The 21,244-nt window shown below is 40.5% G+C and overlaps 1 protein-coding gene across 4 annotated transcripts in view; it reads right to left on the minus strand.

The window, feature by feature from the left end:
- Window positions 1-1,263: 1,263 nt before the first annotated feature.
- Window positions 1,264-21,244, minus strand: part of HDX (highly divergent homeobox) — a 35,163-nt gene continuing 15,182 nt past the window's right edge. For all 4 annotated transcript variants that reach the window (XM_034434979.3, XM_034434980.3, XM_034434982.3 and 1 more), the window contains 8 exons: window positions 16,799-17,911; window positions 15,262-15,315; window positions 12,230-12,376; window positions 9,828-10,035; window positions 5,540-5,619; window positions 5,230-5,313; window positions 3,555-3,677; window positions 1,264-1,708 (listed from right to left, as the gene is read on the minus strand). In XM_034434979.3, coding sequence (XP_034290870.1) covers window positions 1,583-1,708; window positions 3,555-3,677; window positions 5,230-5,313; window positions 5,540-5,619; window positions 9,828-10,035; window positions 12,230-12,376; window positions 15,262-15,315; window positions 16,799-17,911 — 1,935 coding nt within the window. In that variant the 3' untranslated portion in view covers window positions 1,264-1,582. The remainder of the gene's footprint in view (window positions 1,709-3,554; window positions 3,678-5,229; window positions 5,314-5,539; window positions 5,620-9,827; window positions 10,036-12,229; window positions 12,377-15,261; window positions 15,316-16,798; window positions 17,912-21,244) is intronic.

The raw sequence follows: 21,244 nt of genomic DNA on the forward strand, positions 1-21,244 counted from the left end.
GACGTCTCAGCCTGGAGAAAGCTTACCTACATAGTCGCTAGGAGTCAATCAACACGGACGTGACAAGCACCCTAATCAATTGGTTAAATACTATCCCAAAGAAGAAAGCATACAAATTGGTAAGTAACATTTTCATTATCCTATTTAAGACACAACATACATAACTTTAGATCAAAATTCTAAAAAAAAAAAAATGTTTAAGATTAAAAACATTAATCTTAAATTTCCAGCAGTAGTTGAAAAAGAGGACCATGGTCATATTATGCATTGGACTCTTTAAGAGGTTGTACTGAGGATTTTGATGCACACAGCAAAGATGGAGAACTCCAATATATTTCTCACTGAATTCAGGTCTACACGGCCTACTAATTGCCTAACAAAATCGATCAAAATAACTTTTAAGCCTGGCTGCATAAATGCGTTGTACATTTGCTAAATCCTATTCAGAGCTAATCCATAAATTAGTGTTTGCTTGCTAGCTAGCTGGTTGGCTGGTTTGTTTAAAAAAAACAAAAAACAATTATCTTAATAAGTATATGGACTAAGTAACTGCTCCACATTAAAAGTCCAGAAATATATTTCCCCTTCGAGGGAATTCTCATCAACATTTCTCACACCACTTGTGAAGCTTTTTTCTTCTTCTCTCGAGTAACAATTTCCGCATTTTCATCTTTTTTTATATGAGGCTCATGGACCAGTCACTTGTAAATAAGCCGCAAACATCTGCCAGACCTTCAGACAAGGATATATAGTGGATCTTCGAGCTTGACGGGATTACTATTACCGATCTCTACAGTGTACTAAAGGGGAAGGCTGTGCAACTGGAAATTGTATTTTCTGAATTGTGCACTTAAAAGAGTCAAGTGTTTTTTTTCCTTACTTGTTTGGAATTTCCACCTGCTGATATACACAAAATAATTTATTAGAGCTAAGATAAATAGATTTGCTTTTTTTTTTCAGTAATGAAAATATTCCAGGATATTTCATCATCCCAAAATGAAGAGAAGAGATTTGCTGCTATATACAGAAAAAAGAAAAAACTAAAAAGACCAACGCTTCTTTGTTTGATCCCTGGTTAGAATGATCATTTTTTGAATGAAGGCCCAAATTATCCCCCACTCATCTTTTGAAACCTATAATTTCCAGTGATCAGTCCATCTACCTGAGAAGGAGAAAAAGAACAAGAAAAGGCAAAATATCACACTGAAGGACTGACGGATTAACATTAGGAAGTTATTAACAGAATTCACTACTATTCTTCCATTCTCAGTGCCGTCCTTAGGTCAAGTGTTTATTATTAAGTTCGTGTTATAATGAAGGTACCATTATCAAGAGAGAGCTGCCGGAAGCAGCTTTCAAGTAGCTTTCACATTTGTCAACAACAAAACTCTGAATTTGCAGAAACTTATTAAAATGCCCTCAATATACAATTGGCTCGCTGGCCTCCCCACCCTACGTCTTCCTTCATATTTAAGGATATGGGTTAATCCAATGCAATCGGTTCAGAGACATACACGTTAGACAAACTATATACTGTGTGGTTTTTTCTTTGTCAAAAAAAAAAAGAAGAAGAAGAAGAAGATCACAAACTGTCCAAGGCATTTTTTTCAGATGAAGATGACAAGCTGAATGAGGTATCGTCGGGTTCTGGAGATGTATGATTGAAATCCATCTCTTCCAATTCTGGAGGTAAATCGGCTAGAAGTGCCTGCGTTACGAAGAAAATGGAAACGATGAAAAGTTGCTATTTATTCTTGTGAGTTCGGGGTCCTATCCAGGGGTGGGATTCAAAACTTTTAGCAACCGGTTCTCTGCCTGGTTGCTGGGTGGGCGTGGCCATGGTGGGCATGGCTTACTCGGCCCTCCTGCACCACGGCTGGAGAGGGGGGCATTTTCGCCCTCCCCAAGCTCCAGAGGCTTTCCTTGAGCTTCCGGGAGGGCGAAAATGGCCTACCCCGAGCTCTGGAGGCCCTCCGAAGGCCAGAAACGAGTCTGTTTCCAGACTTCTGATACTTCCGGAAGGCCCGTTTTTCGCACTCCTAGAGCCTCCGCGCGGGCCCTGCACTTACCAGGCATCCAAAACGGGCCGCGTGGAGACTCCTGGGAGGGGTGGGCGGAGCCAGCCAGTCCTTGCAACTACTGGTTCAGCGAACCAGAAGTAAAATAAGCATCCGGTTTGCCCGAACCAGTTCAAACTGGATGAATCCCAGCCCTGGTCCTATCATATCAACAATTAACCAGTGGAACAGCTTTCCTTCAGAACATGTGGGTGCTCCATCACTGGAGGCTTTTAAGAAGAGACTAGACTGTCACTTGTCTGGAATTGTATAGGGTCTCGTGCTTGAGCAGAGGGCTGGGCTAGAAAGTATCTAAGGTTCCTTCCAATTCTGTTATTCTGTCCTGTTTTAAATCTCAGCATTACCTGTTCATGTCTCCAACTGCTCCAAGATCCAAACTAGGCAAAAAACTAGGTCTAACGTGTGTGTCCCCCCCACGCCAAGAGAAAGGGACTCAGCCCAGGAAGACAAAATGGGGAGTGAATGAATGTGATAGGATGATTCTGTTAAGGTCAAGAGTTGCATTTCTGAAGTTCTTCATTCAGTGAAATTCATTTCATTCATTTTATTTCACACATCGTGTTTTAACATTTTAATAATATTTTAATGTCTGTCATTTTAATCTTTCAATAGTTTAACCAATTTTGGCTTGTTTTTATGAATTGTAAAGTCATCTTTTGTAGGGGAGATGGATGCCATAAATATTTAATAGATAAAATAAATCCATCCAAATCTCTGTAATCCACATTTAAAAAGCTCTATCATAAAGAAATATTCAGAGGCAACATCCTCACTGTGTATATATTTACATGTATATTGTTAGTCGCAGAGAATTGTTCTAACTGGGAGACCAGTGGTGAAATTCAAATATTTTCCCTACCGATTCTGTGGGCGTGGCTTGGTGGTGGTGGGTCATGTGACTGGGTGGGCGCGGCCATTTTTTTTTTACTTTTTTAAAGCATTTTTTAACTAAAAAGTCTTTTAAAAGGTTCCGATGATCAGCTGTGATAATCAGCTGTGCCGCGCGATCAGCAGAACCTTTTTTTTACTTTTTTAAAGCATTTTTTTTACTACCGGTTTGGGCAGATAAGTAGTAAAAAAATGCTTTAAAAATGTTAAAAAAAGGTTCCAACAATTGTGTGGCATAGCTGATTGTTGGCACTTTTTTTTGTTTACTTTTTAAAGCATTTTTTAACTACCGGTTTTGGGCGAATAGGTAGTAAAAAATGCTTTTAAAAAGTAAAAAAAAAGGTTCCGACGATCAGCTGTGACAATCAGCTGTGCCACCTGATCGTTGGAAGCTTTTTTTTAACTTTTTAAAAGCTTTTTTTTACTACCGGTTCAGGCGAATTGGTAACATTTTTTTCTACTGGTTTGAGTGAACCGGCCCGAACCAGTAGCATTTCACCTCTGTGGGAGTCCCACTGAAACTCGCTTGTATCTTCATAGCAGAGGCAAAAGATGACAAAAAGTTGCTTCCTCTTCCTTCAGTCTTACCTGCTGCTGATCTTTATCATCTGTTTTGACAGCAAGTATCAAACTTCTTGTGAAAGTCTGGAGTTCAAAATACTTCTGTTTTTGATGCTCCAGTTCACTCTCAATGAACCTTACTTCCTCGTTCTGGAGGGAGGAAAAAAGTTCCATATAACTTTCAGTATAATGTTTTATTTTGTAAGGGAGTTCAATTGTTCTTCTCAAATGTGGTCCCCCCACCCTCTTTTTGGCTTTTTTAAAAGAGGAACAATATTTGCAAATATGTGGTACAAATAGGTAGAGTTTTATGCTTGAGAAAAAGTCAGTTAATATAAAAATGGATCACTTTCTCACTTACAGTTTTCAGATGCAAAACATGAAGTTTTGATATCTATAATAAACTTACAAAGTATTTTACCAAAATATTTTCAAAATGAGAAATACTAAAGTAAAGTATAGCAGCACAATCCAATTAAACACTAAAATGCAGAAGCAAAATGCACCATATCTTATCTATCTATCTATCTATCTATCTATCTATCTATCTATCTATCTATCTATCTATCTATCACTCCATAATCCCTTGTGGGGTGGAGTCTGGGCAACCGAATGGAGCTGAATATTTACTGGCCAGATGCCTTTCCTATTGCCAATGCACAATATTTTTTCAGCAGATATGTTCTCAGTGTGCCCAGAGAGAGAAATATGTGCCTCTACCTAGGATTGAACTCACAGGCTCATGATTGTGAGACGAGAGCTCCACCTGTAGGCCACCACACATCCATCCATCTATCTATCTATCTATCTATCTATCTATCTATCTATCTATCTATCTATCTATCATCTATCTCAAAATCTACCTACCTACCTATCTCTCTCTCTGTCCTATGTTTTGTAATTAGGACGTACTCTTTCCATTTATTTCAACAACAAAAACTGCAATAGATAAGAACATTTAAAAAAAAATATGGATAACCTATTTATCTCAGATACTAGCTCATTTAACTGAGATTAGCTGTTTATCAAAATTCAACAACAACACGTCCTTGTAGTTATCACATCACACTATTCAGATTGGTGACAAGTGACATTAAAGAAATCACTTTCTTCACATTTATATTCATCTGGCACTGTACTTTCTCTTAAAGCAGAGATCATGAAGTAACTATGTGAAGCTCAGCTCATATCGTGTTTTTTTCAAAGGCCTCCACTTACTTTAAACCTGGCAACGTTCTAGGATAACGTGTGTTCTATATTGTTACACCAAATGAAACCTAAGTTAGAAGTGATCCACCTCCAATTCTTATGTATAGATGTAACCTTTGCAAATTTGGCAAAAAGCCGCCCTTATCTAAATATTCCCAACTGCTGTTGCCTATATGGCATCAAAAGCAAACATTATAGCCTGCAATCTACAAGCTGGTGAAATTGGAACATTCTGCCTTAAAAATAAAATGCAATCATTCATCCTACTTTTAAAAATGTTTGCTTCAGCACCATCTGCCTGGAGTTATGTTCTCACGGTCCCTAATTTATACTCAAGACTTTGCAGCACCGAGCCCTCTACTATGACCAGAAGATGGCTCAGGAATTCTGGGAGTTGAAGTCCGCAAGTCATAAAAGGGGCCATGGTTCCCCCCACTTCTGATTTAGAGGATCATGTTTTTTTTCTGTTTAAACAAAAATGCAGGGCACTTACTTTGTAGTCCAGAAGAGAGCTCATTTGATCCACTTCAGAATTACTGATCATATCGCTTTCTTCATCATCTATTATTTCTATTTTCTTAAAAGAAAAAGAAACAAACAAGTGTATTTTGTTTTTGAAAGCAAAGACCTTTTGACACGGTCAGGATTTCATCCTCCACAAAAGCTTTCCAAGATTGGAGATTCTGAGTTTTGATTTTTTTCCTCCCTCCAATTCCACGGCACAACGCCGGAGCCCTTCAGATATCAGTTCATCAAGCTTTGTGGTTTTAATTTCGTAAGCTGATTTTAGGAAGCATTCTCACCACATTATCTGAAGATACAGTAGCGTGGTCCTCTTCTTTGTGGCCAATACCTTCATTTGGAAGAACTTCGTTATGTTCTTCTGCAGAAATAAACAATGATTTAGTGCTAAGCAAAGTGCTGATTTAAAGACTGTCAGAAAATCCCCAGAAAGAAAGAAAGTGTGTCCACTTCACAGATAGTTATGAGAAACTTACCTAAGTAAAATCAAATTTGTCTATATACTGTAATTAAAAGATTTAATTACAAAATGAATTAAACCTCCCCAAGGTTGTTAGAACTTTTTTTCCCCAAAGAATTCAACATTATCATGTGACAAACGCACAAGTGACAGGGAATTCTGCTAAAGAGATAGATCTCTTGATATTACCCTGTTTCCCCCCCAAAATAAGACATCCCCTGATAATAAGCCCAATCGGGCTTTTTATTTCAGGGTTCAAAAAAAAATAAGACAGGGTCTTATTTTCGGGGAAACACGATACAATCCAGTGAAATGCAAGGAGGTTTTCAACCAATCAGGATCATGCAATCTTTTTAAAAAATCAAGATGGCCGCCTTGACTACTATACTTGACTCAAGCTTTGTTCTTCTATTTCTGGCTTTGCATAAAAAAAAATATGGGGCCTGAATTATATGGTCACAGTCGCCATCTTGACTTTTTTTTTCACTTTTCCTTCAGATGCTCCTAGGGCCAATAAAAGGAATTTCTTCGCACAAAAATTTGCTGCCACTCATTCATGAGGGATTGATGCGCAATAGAGCTCTCAATGGCTTCTGGTCTTGATGATGCTATATTAATATCCTCTTCCAATTACCTAAGTAAATTACATCAGACTTCCTCAAATCTGGTGAATTCAGAAACCATGGAGTTTTCTTGGTTGCAAGAAAGAAGTGGCCTTCCTTCCCTCCTTCCTTCCCCTCAGGATAAATTGTCCTGTTAAATCATCTTGTTTTTCTCCTGAAATAGTAATGCTAGAATTAACTCCACCTGATAAGTGACAAAAATAATGAATCATTATTTGGAGTCAGTACTGAGCACCTCTTTGTTTTATTTCTATCCAAGGCATAGAATATAAGTGATGCTTGAGCAGGGTCTGGGAAACATCTCCTCATCACAACCTGTTTTCTTTGTTACCTTCTGGGAGGAGGAGGCTTCGTGGTATCCGAAGCAGAACATTCAAATTCAGCCGCAGTTTTGTTCCATACAGTATCAACCTTGTGAACTCTCAAGTTTCTTCTTTCCGTTATGTATTCAAAATGGACAGTGATTAACGTATATATGTATGTGTGTGTGTACGTGTATACACACACACATACATGTATGTACCACATTTTTCGGAGTATAAGACGAACCTTCCCCCCCCCCAAAAAGAGGCTGAAAATTTGGGTGCATCTTATATTCCGAATGTAGCTTTTTCGAAGCTTTTTTCAGCCCTAACGAGGTGCTAATGAAGTGCTAGTCAGTGAAGCGATCTTCCCAACTTTGCCTGCTCCCTCGACTCTCCGCTGTGCTTCACGAGGTGCGAGTGAAGCATCTCCATGCTTTGCTCCGAGTCTCAACTGTTCTTTAGAAGCTTTTTTTCAGCCCTAACTAGGCGCTAACCGAGTGAAGCAATCTCCCCGTGCTTTGCCTGCTTTTCTCATTGCTGCTTCCTCTCAGCTGTGCCTTAGAAGCTGTTTATCCCCAAACAGAGGATAAAAAACCAGCAAACTAATGTGCTGAAGCTGACCAGACTAAGGACGCTAGCCAGATGAATACCTGGTAGGTGGATTTTTTTCCCCCTATTTTCCTCCCCAAAAATTAAGCTGCGTTTTATATTCTCGGTGCATCTTATACTCCGAAAAATACGGTATGTATATATGTATTTTATTTTTAATGTGTGCCGGTGTGCTCACAGTAAAAAAAAAAAATGACAATAAATGTTATCTTATCTAAATGATATTTCTAGTCCAACCAACAGATCATCAGTGTTCATGAAAAAAAGGATAGAAACCGTGAAGCAATATGGGTGTCTAGGAATTATTCTGGAACTCTCTAATCTATCCACTGTTACTGATGTGGAGCTGGATTTCAAATCTTGCAATGGCCAAACAAGAGAAGAACTGAGGGAGATCCACTGTCAAAACTAATAATGTAATCAGTTTTGTATTCCGCGCTTTGGTACTTGTACTAGGGCCCATCTTCAGGGAACTTCTCTCTGGCAGAGTGTGAGTTGTTCTGTGTGTGGTATTTATAGTGCCTGTTGTATGTGGCCTTTTAGATGTTGATTAGGGTACCATATTTTTCGGAGTATAAGACGCACCCGAGTATAAGACGCAGCTTAGTTTTTGCGGAGGAAAACAGGAAAAAAAAATCTGCTTACCAGGTATTCATCTGGCTAGCGTCCTTAGTCTGGTCAGCTTCAGCACATTAGTTTGCTGGTTTTTAATCCCCTGCTTGGGGATAAAAAACAGCTTCTAAGGCACAGCTGAGAGGAAGCAGCAATGAGAAAAGCAGGCAAAAGGGGGCGGGGGGCAGCTGAAGAGAACAGCTGAGAGTCGGAGCAAAGCATGGAATCGCTTCATTCGCTAGCTCCTCATTAAAGCGCAGCGGAGACTCATGGGAGCAGGCAAAGCTGGGAAGATCGCTTCGCTCGTTAGCGCCTCTTTAGGGCTAAAAAAAAAGCTTCGAAAAAGTTACATTCGGAGTATAAGACGCACCCAAATTTTCAGCCTCTTTTAGGGGGGAAACGGGTGAGTCTTATACTCTGAAAAATAAGGTATATTGATGGCTGGCTTTTAAGTCATTGGTTATTGTTTGCTTGTGCTGTCCAGTCCACACCTTCTAAGCATTTGATAGGCTGGTGGTAAATCAGCACTCCTGTTGACTGATGAAGGGCCTGTTTCCCAGCCTTCAGTCACTTCCTTGGCTGTTTTTATGCCTGCTCGTCCAACAATCTTAATAGCTGCAAAATTGAATGCATTGATCTTCTTGGTGCCTCTCTTTTGATGGTTCTATTGTAGGCTTCAGAGTGCCAGACTCAATTAATTTTAAGATAAGTTTCTTCTTAGAGCTGCAGCATGTTCTACTTCCCAAGTCCTCTTGTTGTTGGAGGAGTTTCTTTCACCTCAGGCGAAAAGATGATTTGCAGATTTTGAGCGATCCACTTGGCTTTTGAGTTACTCCCGGCCAATTTTGTGTTGTTATATCGTATTCTCTTTGTAACTGAAATTCTGACAGGCTCATCAGAAGCGCTCAAGTTCTCAGATATATATATATATATATATTTTACCCTTGCCTTCTCCAAATTGTTTAAACAAAATGATGAGATCGAGCTTGGCATATCTATCTATCTATCTATCCATTAATGTGCCCTAGAAACAGACTATTTTTGAAGTACCCAAGGCAAAACCTTGGCAATTTGTTCCAGTCAAACCTACCAGGAGCAATTAGCTGAACTGTGAAGTCGGTAAAACGTGAACCCCTCTTCATTTTTAACTGATGCAGGTATTGTTGTTTGTACATTTTAAAACACACTTCCTGCATTGTAACAGCCTGCCTCTGTCGCTTGTTGGGTTACTAAAAATGGGGTCTAACTCTAAAAGATCATTTCAGCCGTATTAAAGGTTCGGTGCCAAGTTATGAGTCTTGTGCCTCTCTTCTCCTGAAAAATTAATTATCCCTTTAGAGTTGGTCTGAAAAGCAAAAAGTTTATCTAGACTTGGACTGTCCAAATGAGCAATGAAATATTCAGTCAAGCTATATAAGTGAAATTATGTTGGGCATACATCCTGGCCCAGACTGATTTTTAAACTAGGATTAGTTAAAATGTTAAAAGTTAAAAAGATAGAAAACTCTTAACACAATCCCACATGTGAGGAACATTGTGTAAAGCTGATCCATGAAAGCTTCTTTCTTTGTTGGCCACAGCAAGTTGCTCCGTGGTGAGTTGGCCACAGCAAGTTGACCATGTAGGCCAAGGCAAGTTGTCATAAAACCAGTGATGGCTAACCTTTTCCGGACTGAGTGCCCAAAGAGTGCATGTGCGCCCGAACCCCAAAATGCAACGCACACGTGGCCCCCGCACATGCGCCCCCCCCATCCCTGCGTGCATGTGCATGGCCCCCTGCACGTGCCCTGCCCCCCGCGCATGAGTGGCAGAGACCTGAAGACCAGCTGGCTGGCAGGAGGTGTGCTAGCATGCACGGCGGAGCTGAACTGGGATGACGGCTCGTGGGCCCACAGAGAGGATGCTGCGTGCCACCTCTGGCACATGTGCCATAGGTTCGCCATCAGAGTCATAGACCCACCTTGGGAGCTTCCTTCTGATAAGCAGATGGACACTTCATCATTCCTGTCATTATCATCTCCTATGTCAGTCAAGGGGTCATCGCCTGGAGTGGGTACCGATTTATCACTGGAATCAGACTGACTCGAAAAAACGGCAGGGCCACCTCGCGGAGGAGGGACTTCAATGCCCATCAAACGATACTTCCGTCTCCTATTTCCGATCCAAGTCTTGGGTGAGGAAACAGATAGGGGAAAAAAATTGAGACATTATCACTGATCCCAAAGCTGAAATATTAAGGAAGCCACAATCACAACTACAATCATTCAAGAAGGAACACGCTTGCATTATTGAAGTTTCTTTGGAGATACGTGGATGGCAAATTCCACATAAGATTTAGAATCCAAGAGAAACTTAATGGAATTTCAACATATGTTCTCATTTCTTCTAATTTTATCACCTCTAATCCAATTAGTTTTGGATGAAAAGCTGTTTACATATTGATTATCAATGAATGAATGTCTAAAATGTATCGTACTGACGTTTTAGAATTAGAGGCACCTTAATGGCAATTACCAGATTTGTGGCTAAAGAAATACAGAGAAAATACATTTAGAAAGAATCGGATGGCAAGGGCTACCCTAATTATACCTGATTTCTAAATTGAAACACTTAAAAGCACAAGTGAGATGATGTGCACATGATTATTTATTCTAAAACCTGGTCTTGAGACAGTATTATATAGAGAAGGAGGAACAGAAAGATATAGGACATGAGGAGTCCTTGGTACCCTCAGAGCTTGCTTGGTTTCTTACAGATGTTTCATTACCCTAACTGTTCTGCCCCAGCTACAGACCCCAAAGAACGCAGCACACACAAAGTTTGTACAAACCTTAGTTTACTAAATTAAATCAGTCTTTTTCAAACAAAGGCTGTTAATTAACTTTCTTAACAGCCTACAAGAATCCAAAGAATAAATAATTGTAATCTTACTATGTTTGGCAGAAAGCCCAGAAGCATTTTGCAGAGAACTAAGATCAAGACACGAAGGAGAGTGAATGAAGTTGTTCCCTGCAAATTGCAAATTCCCTGCAGCACCACACCAGCCTCCTCGCTGTCGGAATCAGCTACTAGCTGCACAGGCCACAACACCTGATGAGGTAACATCATCAGTGCTACTTATCTATGGAGATTCTCAGTCATCCAGGTGATGGTTGTTGCAAAAGTGCTTTTTTTCAAGACATAACTGGACTTTCTGGTTTTTCGCTGAAGACGTTTCACTTCTCATCCAAGATGCTTCTTCAGTTCTGACTGGATGGTATGGAATGAAATTATACAAGGAGTATAAATCTTTCCATTCCCCACCATCCAGTCAGAGTTGAAGAAGTTTCTTGGATGAGAAATGAAACGTCTTCAAAGAAAAACCAGAAAGTCCAGTTACGTCTTGAAAAAAAGCACCTTAGGAACAATCATCAGTGCTGTTACAGATATAGGACAATATCAGGCCCATTCATGTAGGAAGAAGCAGAAATGGTTTATTGAAACTTATGCACAAGAATCTGGTCAAGTAATGGTCAGCGCTAAATTGGGACCAGATAAGGACCAATGGAATTCAAGGGGGACTGGCCTTGGCTTGTTTGTGGCAACAGAAGGATTCTAAGCTGATGACACATTTTACTCCTCCCAGCTCTGACTGCTCTTTTCCTACACATACGACGTATTGTATTCTCAAGTCCCCAGGTATTCAAGCAGCGTTTGGGAAATTGGGAAGAAGGATCAGAGCCATGGTGGTGCAGTGGTTAGAATGCAATACTGCAGGCTACTTCTGCTGCCTGCCAGCTGCCTGCAATTTTGCAGTTCAAATCATACCAGGCTCAAGGTTAACTCAGCTTTCCATCCTTCCAAGATAGGTAAAATGAGGACCCAGATTGTTGAGGGCAATATGCTGACTCTGTAAAATCACTTTACAGAGGGCTGTAAAGCATTGTGAAGTGGTATGTAAGTCTAAGGGCTTATTGCTATCAGGTAATATACTTGGAACTCCATACATGCAAAGCATAGCTCTTATCTTTTCCTCTTTTTGGGGTGGGGAGGTGGAGATCAAAACAAAACTCAGCTTCCTTCTACAATACAAAGAACTGAAAAACAACTGTTACTCCTTTTCAGCTCTCAGTTTCTTAAAAAAACGGATATAAATCTCAATACAACTGAAGTATCAGACATCTAACATATAGTAGTTATCAATAAATGTCTCACCCAAGGCATGATATCTATAAATAGACAGGAAACACAGCACTTCCTAATGTAACCATTCAATAACACGTGCAATCTATTTTGATCTCACTCTTGCAATTCAGAAGAGAAAAAAAAAAAGAAATCTTTCATCAAGGCTATTTTGGTTTCTACAAACGTTAAGTTTCTTACCCTTACTATTTCACAGTCAACGTTTAACTCTGCAGCAACGGCTTCAATTTTCTCTCTGCAAACCGATCCAAGGCTGGTCATGCCTTTATCCCAGTATTTCTTAAGGGTGGCTAAATCTCGGTCGCTGAATTGTGTACGGTCCTGTAACTGTGAAACAAGCACATATCTTTTTTCCCCCTCTCTCAGTGAAGAGTGCAAAAAAAAAATCAGACAAGGGCAGACAGTGAAAATGAAGGTCTTCTCAACCGGAATGGGGCAACTTGCTGCAGCCAATTTGCCATAGCCATCTCACCATGGTCAATTCACTGCAGCCAACTCGTGGGAAAACTTGCCATGGCCAACTCACAGCGGGACAATTCAACAATTCAATTTAATTATTTAAAATAATTAAAAAATATTTTAATTTTTGTCATTCACGTTTAATTTTGTTCCTCCCTCCTTTAGCATCCTTTCTTTAAGAATTCTACTGGATTATTTCTTCAATTTTAATGTAACTCTCATCTCATGGCGAATTGTCCCGTGGCAAGTTGGCCATAACAAGTTGGCAAGTTGAGAATGGCGAGTTGAGAATGGCGAGTTGGCTGTGGCAAGTTGTCGTAGACCCCTTTCTCAACATCAAGTCCTACTTTTAATTATACCGTCTAGTCAAAATTCTTGATTTATTTATAACATTGGTTAAAACAAATTACTCTAAAGAAATAGGTGTAAAATGGAGGAGACTTGTTACAAATTAACACAAGCTTAGTCACTTGGACCAAATTAAAATGGCTGCCTTTAGCTGCAGAATTTTGCAATCTTCTTTTACCTTGAAAAACAGAATGCACTTGCTGTTTGGGAAAAGTACAAGGACATGGGCGTGCACGCACAAATATGCAAAGATTACTAAATGCAGCTTATTAAAAGTCCAGAAACTTGGAAAAAGAACACAGCAATGTTCCAGGAAATTGCCACGGTCAAATTAAATCTTTTAAAACTACAGTCAGTGATCAGCAAGGTTAAAAAAAAAAAAGAAAAACCCAGAAACAATAATTGAATACAATATATATAATACAGGTAGCCCTCGCCTACAAGAGTTTGGTTAGTGACCATAAGCAGCAGGTTCCATTAGGGACGCAAGTCGAGGACTACCTGTACCTCAGGATCAGCCCCTGAATCTCATAGGCAATAAATGATACATATTTATTTATTTTTATTTTTTTTTGCAATTCACAACCAATGAATTCCGTGTTGTCCAACAACCTGAACAGCTTATCAAAAGACTCAGGCAATTATTATGTCAATGCCTACATAACTAATCCAGTATTTGAAACAAAAGGAGAATATAAGGTCTTAGGATATAGGAAAGGCTTCATACTTCGCTCATGAGCTTCCCAGGAGATCCGGCCAAACTTCGTTCAAAACGCAAAGACTACTTGAACTTTTGATCTTTACATTAGGATTCTTAGTACATTAAAAACAGGATTGCTATCCTCGCCCATGCTCTCCCCTAACAATGAAAAATTAAAAAAAATTGGCTTGATTCACACTAGTATTTTTGATTGTATTGATAAGAAATGGAGAGATTAGCGTGCCATAATCCAACTCAATCAGGGGTAAAATGCTACCGGTTCTCTCCGGTTTGGGAAATCCTGCTTTCTAGCAAAGCTAAATCGTGCAGCACAGCTGATCCTCCTCTTTGCTGTTCTACTTACCTTCCCAAGCCTCCTTTTGGTGCTCAGTGCGCATGCGCGCAGTGCCCATTTGGCATGTAGCACGTATGTGCGGGTAGCAAACCGGTTTGGATTTCATCACTGAACTCAATCATACACAGAATTAGGTGAGAGAAAAGCTCACCCCTTTATTAATGGATATCTATATTTATTAAGGAGCCATTTATAGACCATGGCTTAAAACATTAAGAAACTTTGCTCCAGATCAGTTTTCAGGATGTGTCGTTTAAAAAAAATGGCACTTAAAATTATTCTGGTCACAAAACCAACTTTGTTATCCTACTATAATTGGAGACAATGACAAATTACTTTATTTCATTTGCAAAACCCATTTGAATACAATTTCCCTGTGCAAATGAAGATTATATAAAAGTCTAGAAATTGCTGCCATTTGTTAAGACTACAGCTTCTGCAAACAGGTTTAAAACGGTCTTGAAAGCATTTTTAATTGCACAGATTCAGGCTATTTAACACCAACACAAATTAATATAAGATAGTTAACCAACAACATTAAAGAGGAATCTGCGCAAAACTTTTTTTTTTTTTTAAGGATAGATTTAGAGTTATTGCAGATCTAAAAGATTCACAGCCTTTCTGTTCTACTTTGCTTTTTCCTTTGTGCCCCACAGCCTCGATTTCACTTGCTTGAAATTAAACCAGGGGAAAAAAAGAAAAGAAAGAAAGACAGAACTATTTGGAAGCAGACAGAATTTAAGTTGAGACTAATGTTCGGTTGGAATGGACTATAAATTGGGACTATGAAGGTTTTACATTGATAGCCCACAATTGAAACTGTCTTCATTACTCTTGGGATCAGCAAGGCTCATCTTTAAAAAGATTTATTTTGTTTTCCAAGAAGATTGCCACGTTGTTTTGCCACCCTCACTAGGTTTCCCAGTTGCTTTTAAAAATACGGCACCATTGGTACAATTATTTTCCAGCCGTCTTTATTATGGTGATGCCGTCACTGAAACACAACGAAAACTGTTGATTGATATACCGTAATTAATATTAAGCCAATTCATAAGAGCTAACGGACAGGATTTTTGAATAACAGAGCATAATAACTTTAATTGACTACTGCCTGCATTGATAACAATCCCCCCAAATTTTCAGGGCTGCAAAATAAAAACAACTCAAATCGGAATTATTACATGCAACGTTTCTTGGAAAAAATAACGAATGCTTCTCGTTGTTGGCGAAAATTCATTATAACCTACTCAGAACTGTGTGTATATAGTATAAATATATGCAATAAATAAACATAACAATCTAAAGCTGAAGGTTGGTGCAGTTTCACTGTAAGCAGTAAGGTGTACTTACTGCTCTTTTCCTGGAGCACCCAGTAATCCAAGGCACAGTAAGGTTTCCTGAAATCTGTGGAAAATAAAAAAATCACCACAAAGGTACATTTTGCATGCTGCATAGACAGATAATCATCTGAAGAACTGTTACCATGAGTGTATTGGAATGCATTATTTTGAGATGAGCTAGGGGTGGGATTCTACCGGTTCGGACAAACCGGTAGCTCCGACGATCAGCTGGCAGCGAACTGGTTCGCTCCAACTATCAGCTGGCCCCGCCCACCCCCACCCCGTGCTTTACTTACTTATATCTTCGCAGCTGATTAGTGCGGCAGAGCGGATTGCCGCAGCTCAACTATTTTAATTCCCAAGGACTAACGCGGAAGGTGATTTTTCGTTTAATTGCGCCCGCGCGAAACACACGAACACCGAACCGGTTGTTAAACCAGTAGGATCCCATCACCGAGATGAACATAAACCATTCTTCTTTCTCTAAGAAATCTGATTTAGAGACAATAAACCAGTGGTTCTTAAACTTTTCTTCACCATGGACCCCCCTTTGTGACCACAGACTGTGGCCATGGACCCCCAGGACTTAAGATTTAAATCATAATATTTCTTCAAGCCTTCACACATCCCCTGTGATGATATCACGGAACACCCCCCCCTCCCCCGGGATCCACGGACCACAGGTTGAGAACCACCGGAATAAATCATCATGTACTGGATCTCAAACATATTGAATGGTTCTGAATTCTTGTAAATTCAGCTAAGGATTTTGGTTTTTTTTAAAAAAATATTCTTCAATTGATTTAAACGTTTAAATTGATATTCTCTAAACCAGAATATGAATCAACATGTATTCTTGGCTTCATATGGTTCTGAGGACGTTTTCAGAATGATCCGTTTCCAAATTCAGGTATCATCAGGATTGTAATACAGGAATAAAGCATATCAAAATGTCAGGGACGTAAGAGAAAAACGGGCATGTATAAAGAAATGAATAAATAAAATAAATAAAGGGGGGAAAAAAACAGAAAACTGTTCTTATTTCCTGGTAGCAGAAAACAAAAGTAGCAATTCCCTTTACAGTCACTCATGAGCTGGAGTTCGTGATTTACAATTTTAAAGAAATGGAAGTGGCACATTTTCTAAGCCAGGGGTGTCAAGCTCAATCTCATTGAAGGCTGCATCAGGGCTGTGTTTGACCTCGGGGGGCCGGGATGGACGTGGCCAGCAAGACATCACTCATGTTGGGTGGGCGCCTGTGGTGGCCCAAGTGCTCTGCCAGCGAAAACAGGTTCCCGAGCTCCGTTTTCGGCTGCAACGTCCTCCTGCAACAGTCTGCCAGTGAAAACGGAGCTTGGGTGGCAGCTGAAAACGGAGCTCGGGAATCCATTTTTGCTGGCAGAAGCACCGCAGGCCGGTCCTTCGCTGTTTCCAGGGTGGCCCCGTGGGCCAGATCTAAGTACCCCACAGGCCGAATCCAGCCCCCGGGCCTTGAGTTTGACACCCCTGTTCTAAGCGTCACAACTTAGGAAGAAAAGCTCAATTACCTGATAGTTATTTTGGTTCTGAGATAGCCTTAGTTGATTGGATGCTGCAAAATGAGAAGAAAGGTTACTTCTGGATGGGTAGGAACTGCTATAGAGCGTACTGGATGTGCTGTGCAACGATGTCCGTGGAGGTAAGCGATAGTCTCTGTTGTGATACAAGATATTGTTGTGCAAATTCCGCGCGTTCAGCACGTGCGAATTGCAACCCATGTTCCTGCCCGACCCCGAAAAACCAGATCCCGGATTCTCGACGCGGAGGGACGTGCCGCTTAACCTAGAGTAGTTTTGTATCTGGGCACCCATGGAGGCCAACTCTTCCTCTCGGGCATATTCGTCATCCGCATCCCCAGTTTCCATCGCGATAGATAGGCAACTGCCTTCTCCGGAAGATGACAGGGCCTTCTCTCGGTTTCCTCCCAGGGATTGATCGGTAACAGCCAACGAAAAAACCTCTCGGATTTCCAAATTGTGGGTGCTGCAGGAAGGATCTCTAATGTTCGATCTCTGCCCGGATGGAACGGAGGAAGCGAGGATAGGGTGCTCTGGTTTTTGCAACCGTTGGCAGCCCACCTGGTCCATTTTGTACGGCCGGTGGCACAGGACGGGCTTTTGAGGTAACACTAATTCCGCCGTCTGAACCGATGAGCCGCCGTAGCTTTTCTTTGTGTGGTTATAAATAGAATTCCCTGAATTCAGCACGCTGGTTTGCCTGGAGAGGATGATGGTTTTCTCGCCCAGGAAAAGCGAAGCGTTTTTACAATGGGGCGCTTGGCGGGTCACCGCGATGTGCTGCCGCTGGAATTCGGGATCGCTCTTCCCGCCTGACCTCGACAGGGAGTTTTTATGCATATCGCTCATCAAGGAGTTAGTCTGTTTACTGGAAACCAGCCTGCCAGAAGAAGTAGCTGGGTTATAGATGCCGGTGACTATCACGTCGTTATTGGAGGACGTCCACGAGGACTGCTGGCTCTGGGAACGGGCTATGCTGACCACGTTTTGAACAGCCACTTCTGGAGGCATTGTCAATGTGCTGCTGGATGTGGCTGATGGGCTTCCTCCAGAATCCACGGCGTTCTTACTGCTCATTTTTCTTCTTTTGTTTCCCACCCACGTCTGCAAACAAAAAAGGGAATTTGTAAGCAAAGAGGATTCGTAATTCTCAGCTAGCTTTCGAGGTGGCCTTTCACGGCTCAGCTATCATTCTCAAACTAGGTAGTTTTCCAGGCCTCAACTATAATTTTCAGCTAGTTTTCAGAGATGGCTTTCCACGCCTCACCTATAATTCTAAGTTAGATGGTTTTCCAGGCCTCAAGCTTATCATTTTCAGCCAGACTTCAAGGTGGCTTTTCCATCATTATGTCAAAAGCTTCACTCCCTTATGTCTGCCAACCGAAACTTTATTTAAGGCTCTGAGAAAATAATAAACATTTTCAACACTTGACTGATATGTATGGGAACGAAAGACAGTTAAGTAATTAAGGATGTAAAAAACAGTTCAGTGTAGTGGTTAAGGCATCAGCTAGAAACTGGGAGATTGTAAATTCTAGTCCTGCCTTAAGACATGAAGCCCATGGGAGACTTTGGGGAAGCCAGTCTCTCTCAACCCCAGGAAGAGGGCAATGGCAAGCCACTTCTGAAATCTTGCCAAGAAAATTGCAGGGACTTATCCTGGCAATCACCAGGAGTCAACACTGATTCAATGCACAGTAACTTTGTGACTAGGAACCTGCCCATCTGAGAAGTTACAATATCTAGGACTGTTTTATATGTTTAATTTTATATTAAATGCTGTAATTATATTATTTTAGAAACTGGGGGAAAAATAATCAATCTTTACAAAGACATGAATGGCCCCATTCAATTCCTTGAATTTTAACTGTTTAGAAATGTCACTCAAGTTCTATTTTATGAGTTCTTTCCATAAAATACGTCATCGCTAAAAATCTAACAAGCGTATAAACATCACTGGCAATGATCAGTGTGACATACCATAGTTGATGAAAATTCTGTTTATTATTTCAATACCGTATTTCCCTGAAACTAAAACCCTGTCTTATATTATTTTGAAGCCCGAAATAAGCGCTTGGCCTTATTTTCGGGGATGTCTTATTACTTTGGGGCACATGGAGCAAGATGGGGCTCCTCTTGCAGTCTTACCTGATTTCCAGCTCTGTTTCCCTAACCCTAACCAGAGGAAAAGTCGGGGACCAGCTGCGCATGCGGTTAAATATTTTCGGGCTCAATTATTGGGCTTCTTATGAGGGGATGTCTTATTTTAGGAGAAACAGGGTACTACTATAAAGGAGTGTGTGTGTATGTAGATAGATAGATAGATAGATAGATAGATAGATAGATAGATAGATAGATAGATAGAGATAGATCAGTTTATGACTGGATATCAGTTTCATATTTCTTCTACCATTTATTAACTGAATAAAATTATGTTTTTTGTGCACATCTGGTTTAAGAGAGAAAGTGCCACTAATTCTTTCCTCAGAAATCCTCATTTCTGTTCTCATAGGAAGACTTTTGTTTTTGTATACCAACGGTCCCCAACCTCTGCGGCTTGGTGGCCCAACTGGGGGAAGGGAGAGGGAACTGGGCCATGCGAGAAGTGGGATGGCGCAAGCTGGCTTCTGCCAGTGGTGGCCGGCGCGCACCTCGACTTGTGTGAGCTGCAGGCTGGCGCACATGCCCGCGAGTGCCTGCCGGCTTGCCACTTGCACAGGTCAGTCTGTGGGTGTGCATGCGGTGGCCTGCTTGTTGTCCACGCTAGCCACTCGTGTGGCCCAGTTCCACATAGGCCACACCTAGTAATGGGCTGCAGCCCGGGGCCTGTATAGCGTAGGATGTTCATGATAAGTGTATCTTACAATGCTGCAAACGTTTCAAAGAGGATCCGTTATGCAAAAGCATTTTTAGCCACAATGTAAATTTCAAACCAAAAATAGATAATGAAAAATATGAGACCCTCACTCCCCACACCTACAGCGTTTCCCCGAAAATAAGACCCTGTCTTCTATTTTTTTGAACCCTGAAATAAGTGCTTGGCCTTATTGCCATGCACTCAAAAGCCCGATTGGGCTTATTATCAGGGGATGTCTTATTTTGGGGAAAAACAGGGTACATAAAAGGACAAGATACAATTCGTAAAGAATTGTTTAGAGACAAGGATAGCCTTGTCTATGTAGGAGAAGAAGAGACTGAGCTGGAAGGCAGGGTTAAATGTGTCATCAGTTTGGAATCATTGCATTGTCACAAAAGACCTACGTCCAGCCCTTCCCCAGTGAATTTCATTGCCCCTTATATGGCATCAATTTAGCTTTGACCATTTAGCTGACAGGATTCTTGTATTAGAAGTAGCAATAATAAACTCTTCAATTAAATCCAATTAAACACTAAAATGCAGAAGCAAAATGCACCATATCTTATCTATCTATCTATCTATCTATCTATCTATCTATCTATCTATCTATCTACCTACCTACCTACCTACCTACTACCTATCTATCTATCTATCTATCTATCTATCTATCTATCTATCTATCGTAACCCTATTGGTATCTTCATACTGCATTTCCCTGAAAATAAGACCGTCTTATATTTTTTTGAACCCTGAAATAAGCGCTTGGCCTTATTGCCATGTACTCAAAAAGCCCGATTGGGTTTATTATCATGGGATGTTTTTATTTTGGGGAAAACAGGGTAGCACAGGAAAGGAGCCTTTATGGTACCGTATCAAACTGTGCACATATGATTAATAAGGGATAACTAACATAATACATGTGATTCTGAATACAGGCTGCAGAAAGAAAACACATTGGTGACTGTGAATAAAAATTGACCGAGAGTCCTATTAAGTATATAGTTCTGGATGCACAAGAGGAAAAGTCAAATCAAATCAAACTTTATTATCTTCATAGACCAGTGTTAAAAAAAAAATTGGAAAGAGAAAAGAGACCAGGAAGATCTTTTGTTTTTGCTTCTCGGAGCAACAAGAAGTCACGTGGTTCATTTTCTAGTGGAAATCAATTCTGATTTCTAAGCCTTTGTTTGGTCCAAAAAGCGTCACCGCAAAAGTGACAAGTTCTAGCCATTCAACGGAGTCACAACTGCCCACACCTGCCTTTTAAAGAAAAGAAGAAGTTCTTGTCCTAAGCCCCCAAAGAAACAAACCAAGAAAACAATACATAATATAGCATTGTCTAAGCAACCGACGATCGAGCATTTATCATTTTTCTTCACGGGCTACGGAACAGATAAGAGAATATGTGAACTGTGTCGAATAACTTGTAAGAACTGTAAAATTCTTCTGTCAAATAGGTATGACCAAAAAGGACCCAATCTTATTACACATCCTGCCTGGCTCGTAAAGTTTCGTGGAGATGTACTGTACAAGAATTTTTCCCCCCATTGTTTTTAATATCCTGTTCTTATTAACAAACC

The sequence above is a fragment of the Pantherophis guttatus genome, chromosome 12 (assembly GCF_059756535.1).
Source record: "Pantherophis guttatus breed Tessera chromosome 12, ASM5975653v1, whole genome shotgun sequence".
In the NCBI taxonomy this organism is placed as follows: Eukaryota; Metazoa; Chordata; class Lepidosauria; order Squamata; family Colubridae; genus Pantherophis; species Pantherophis guttatus.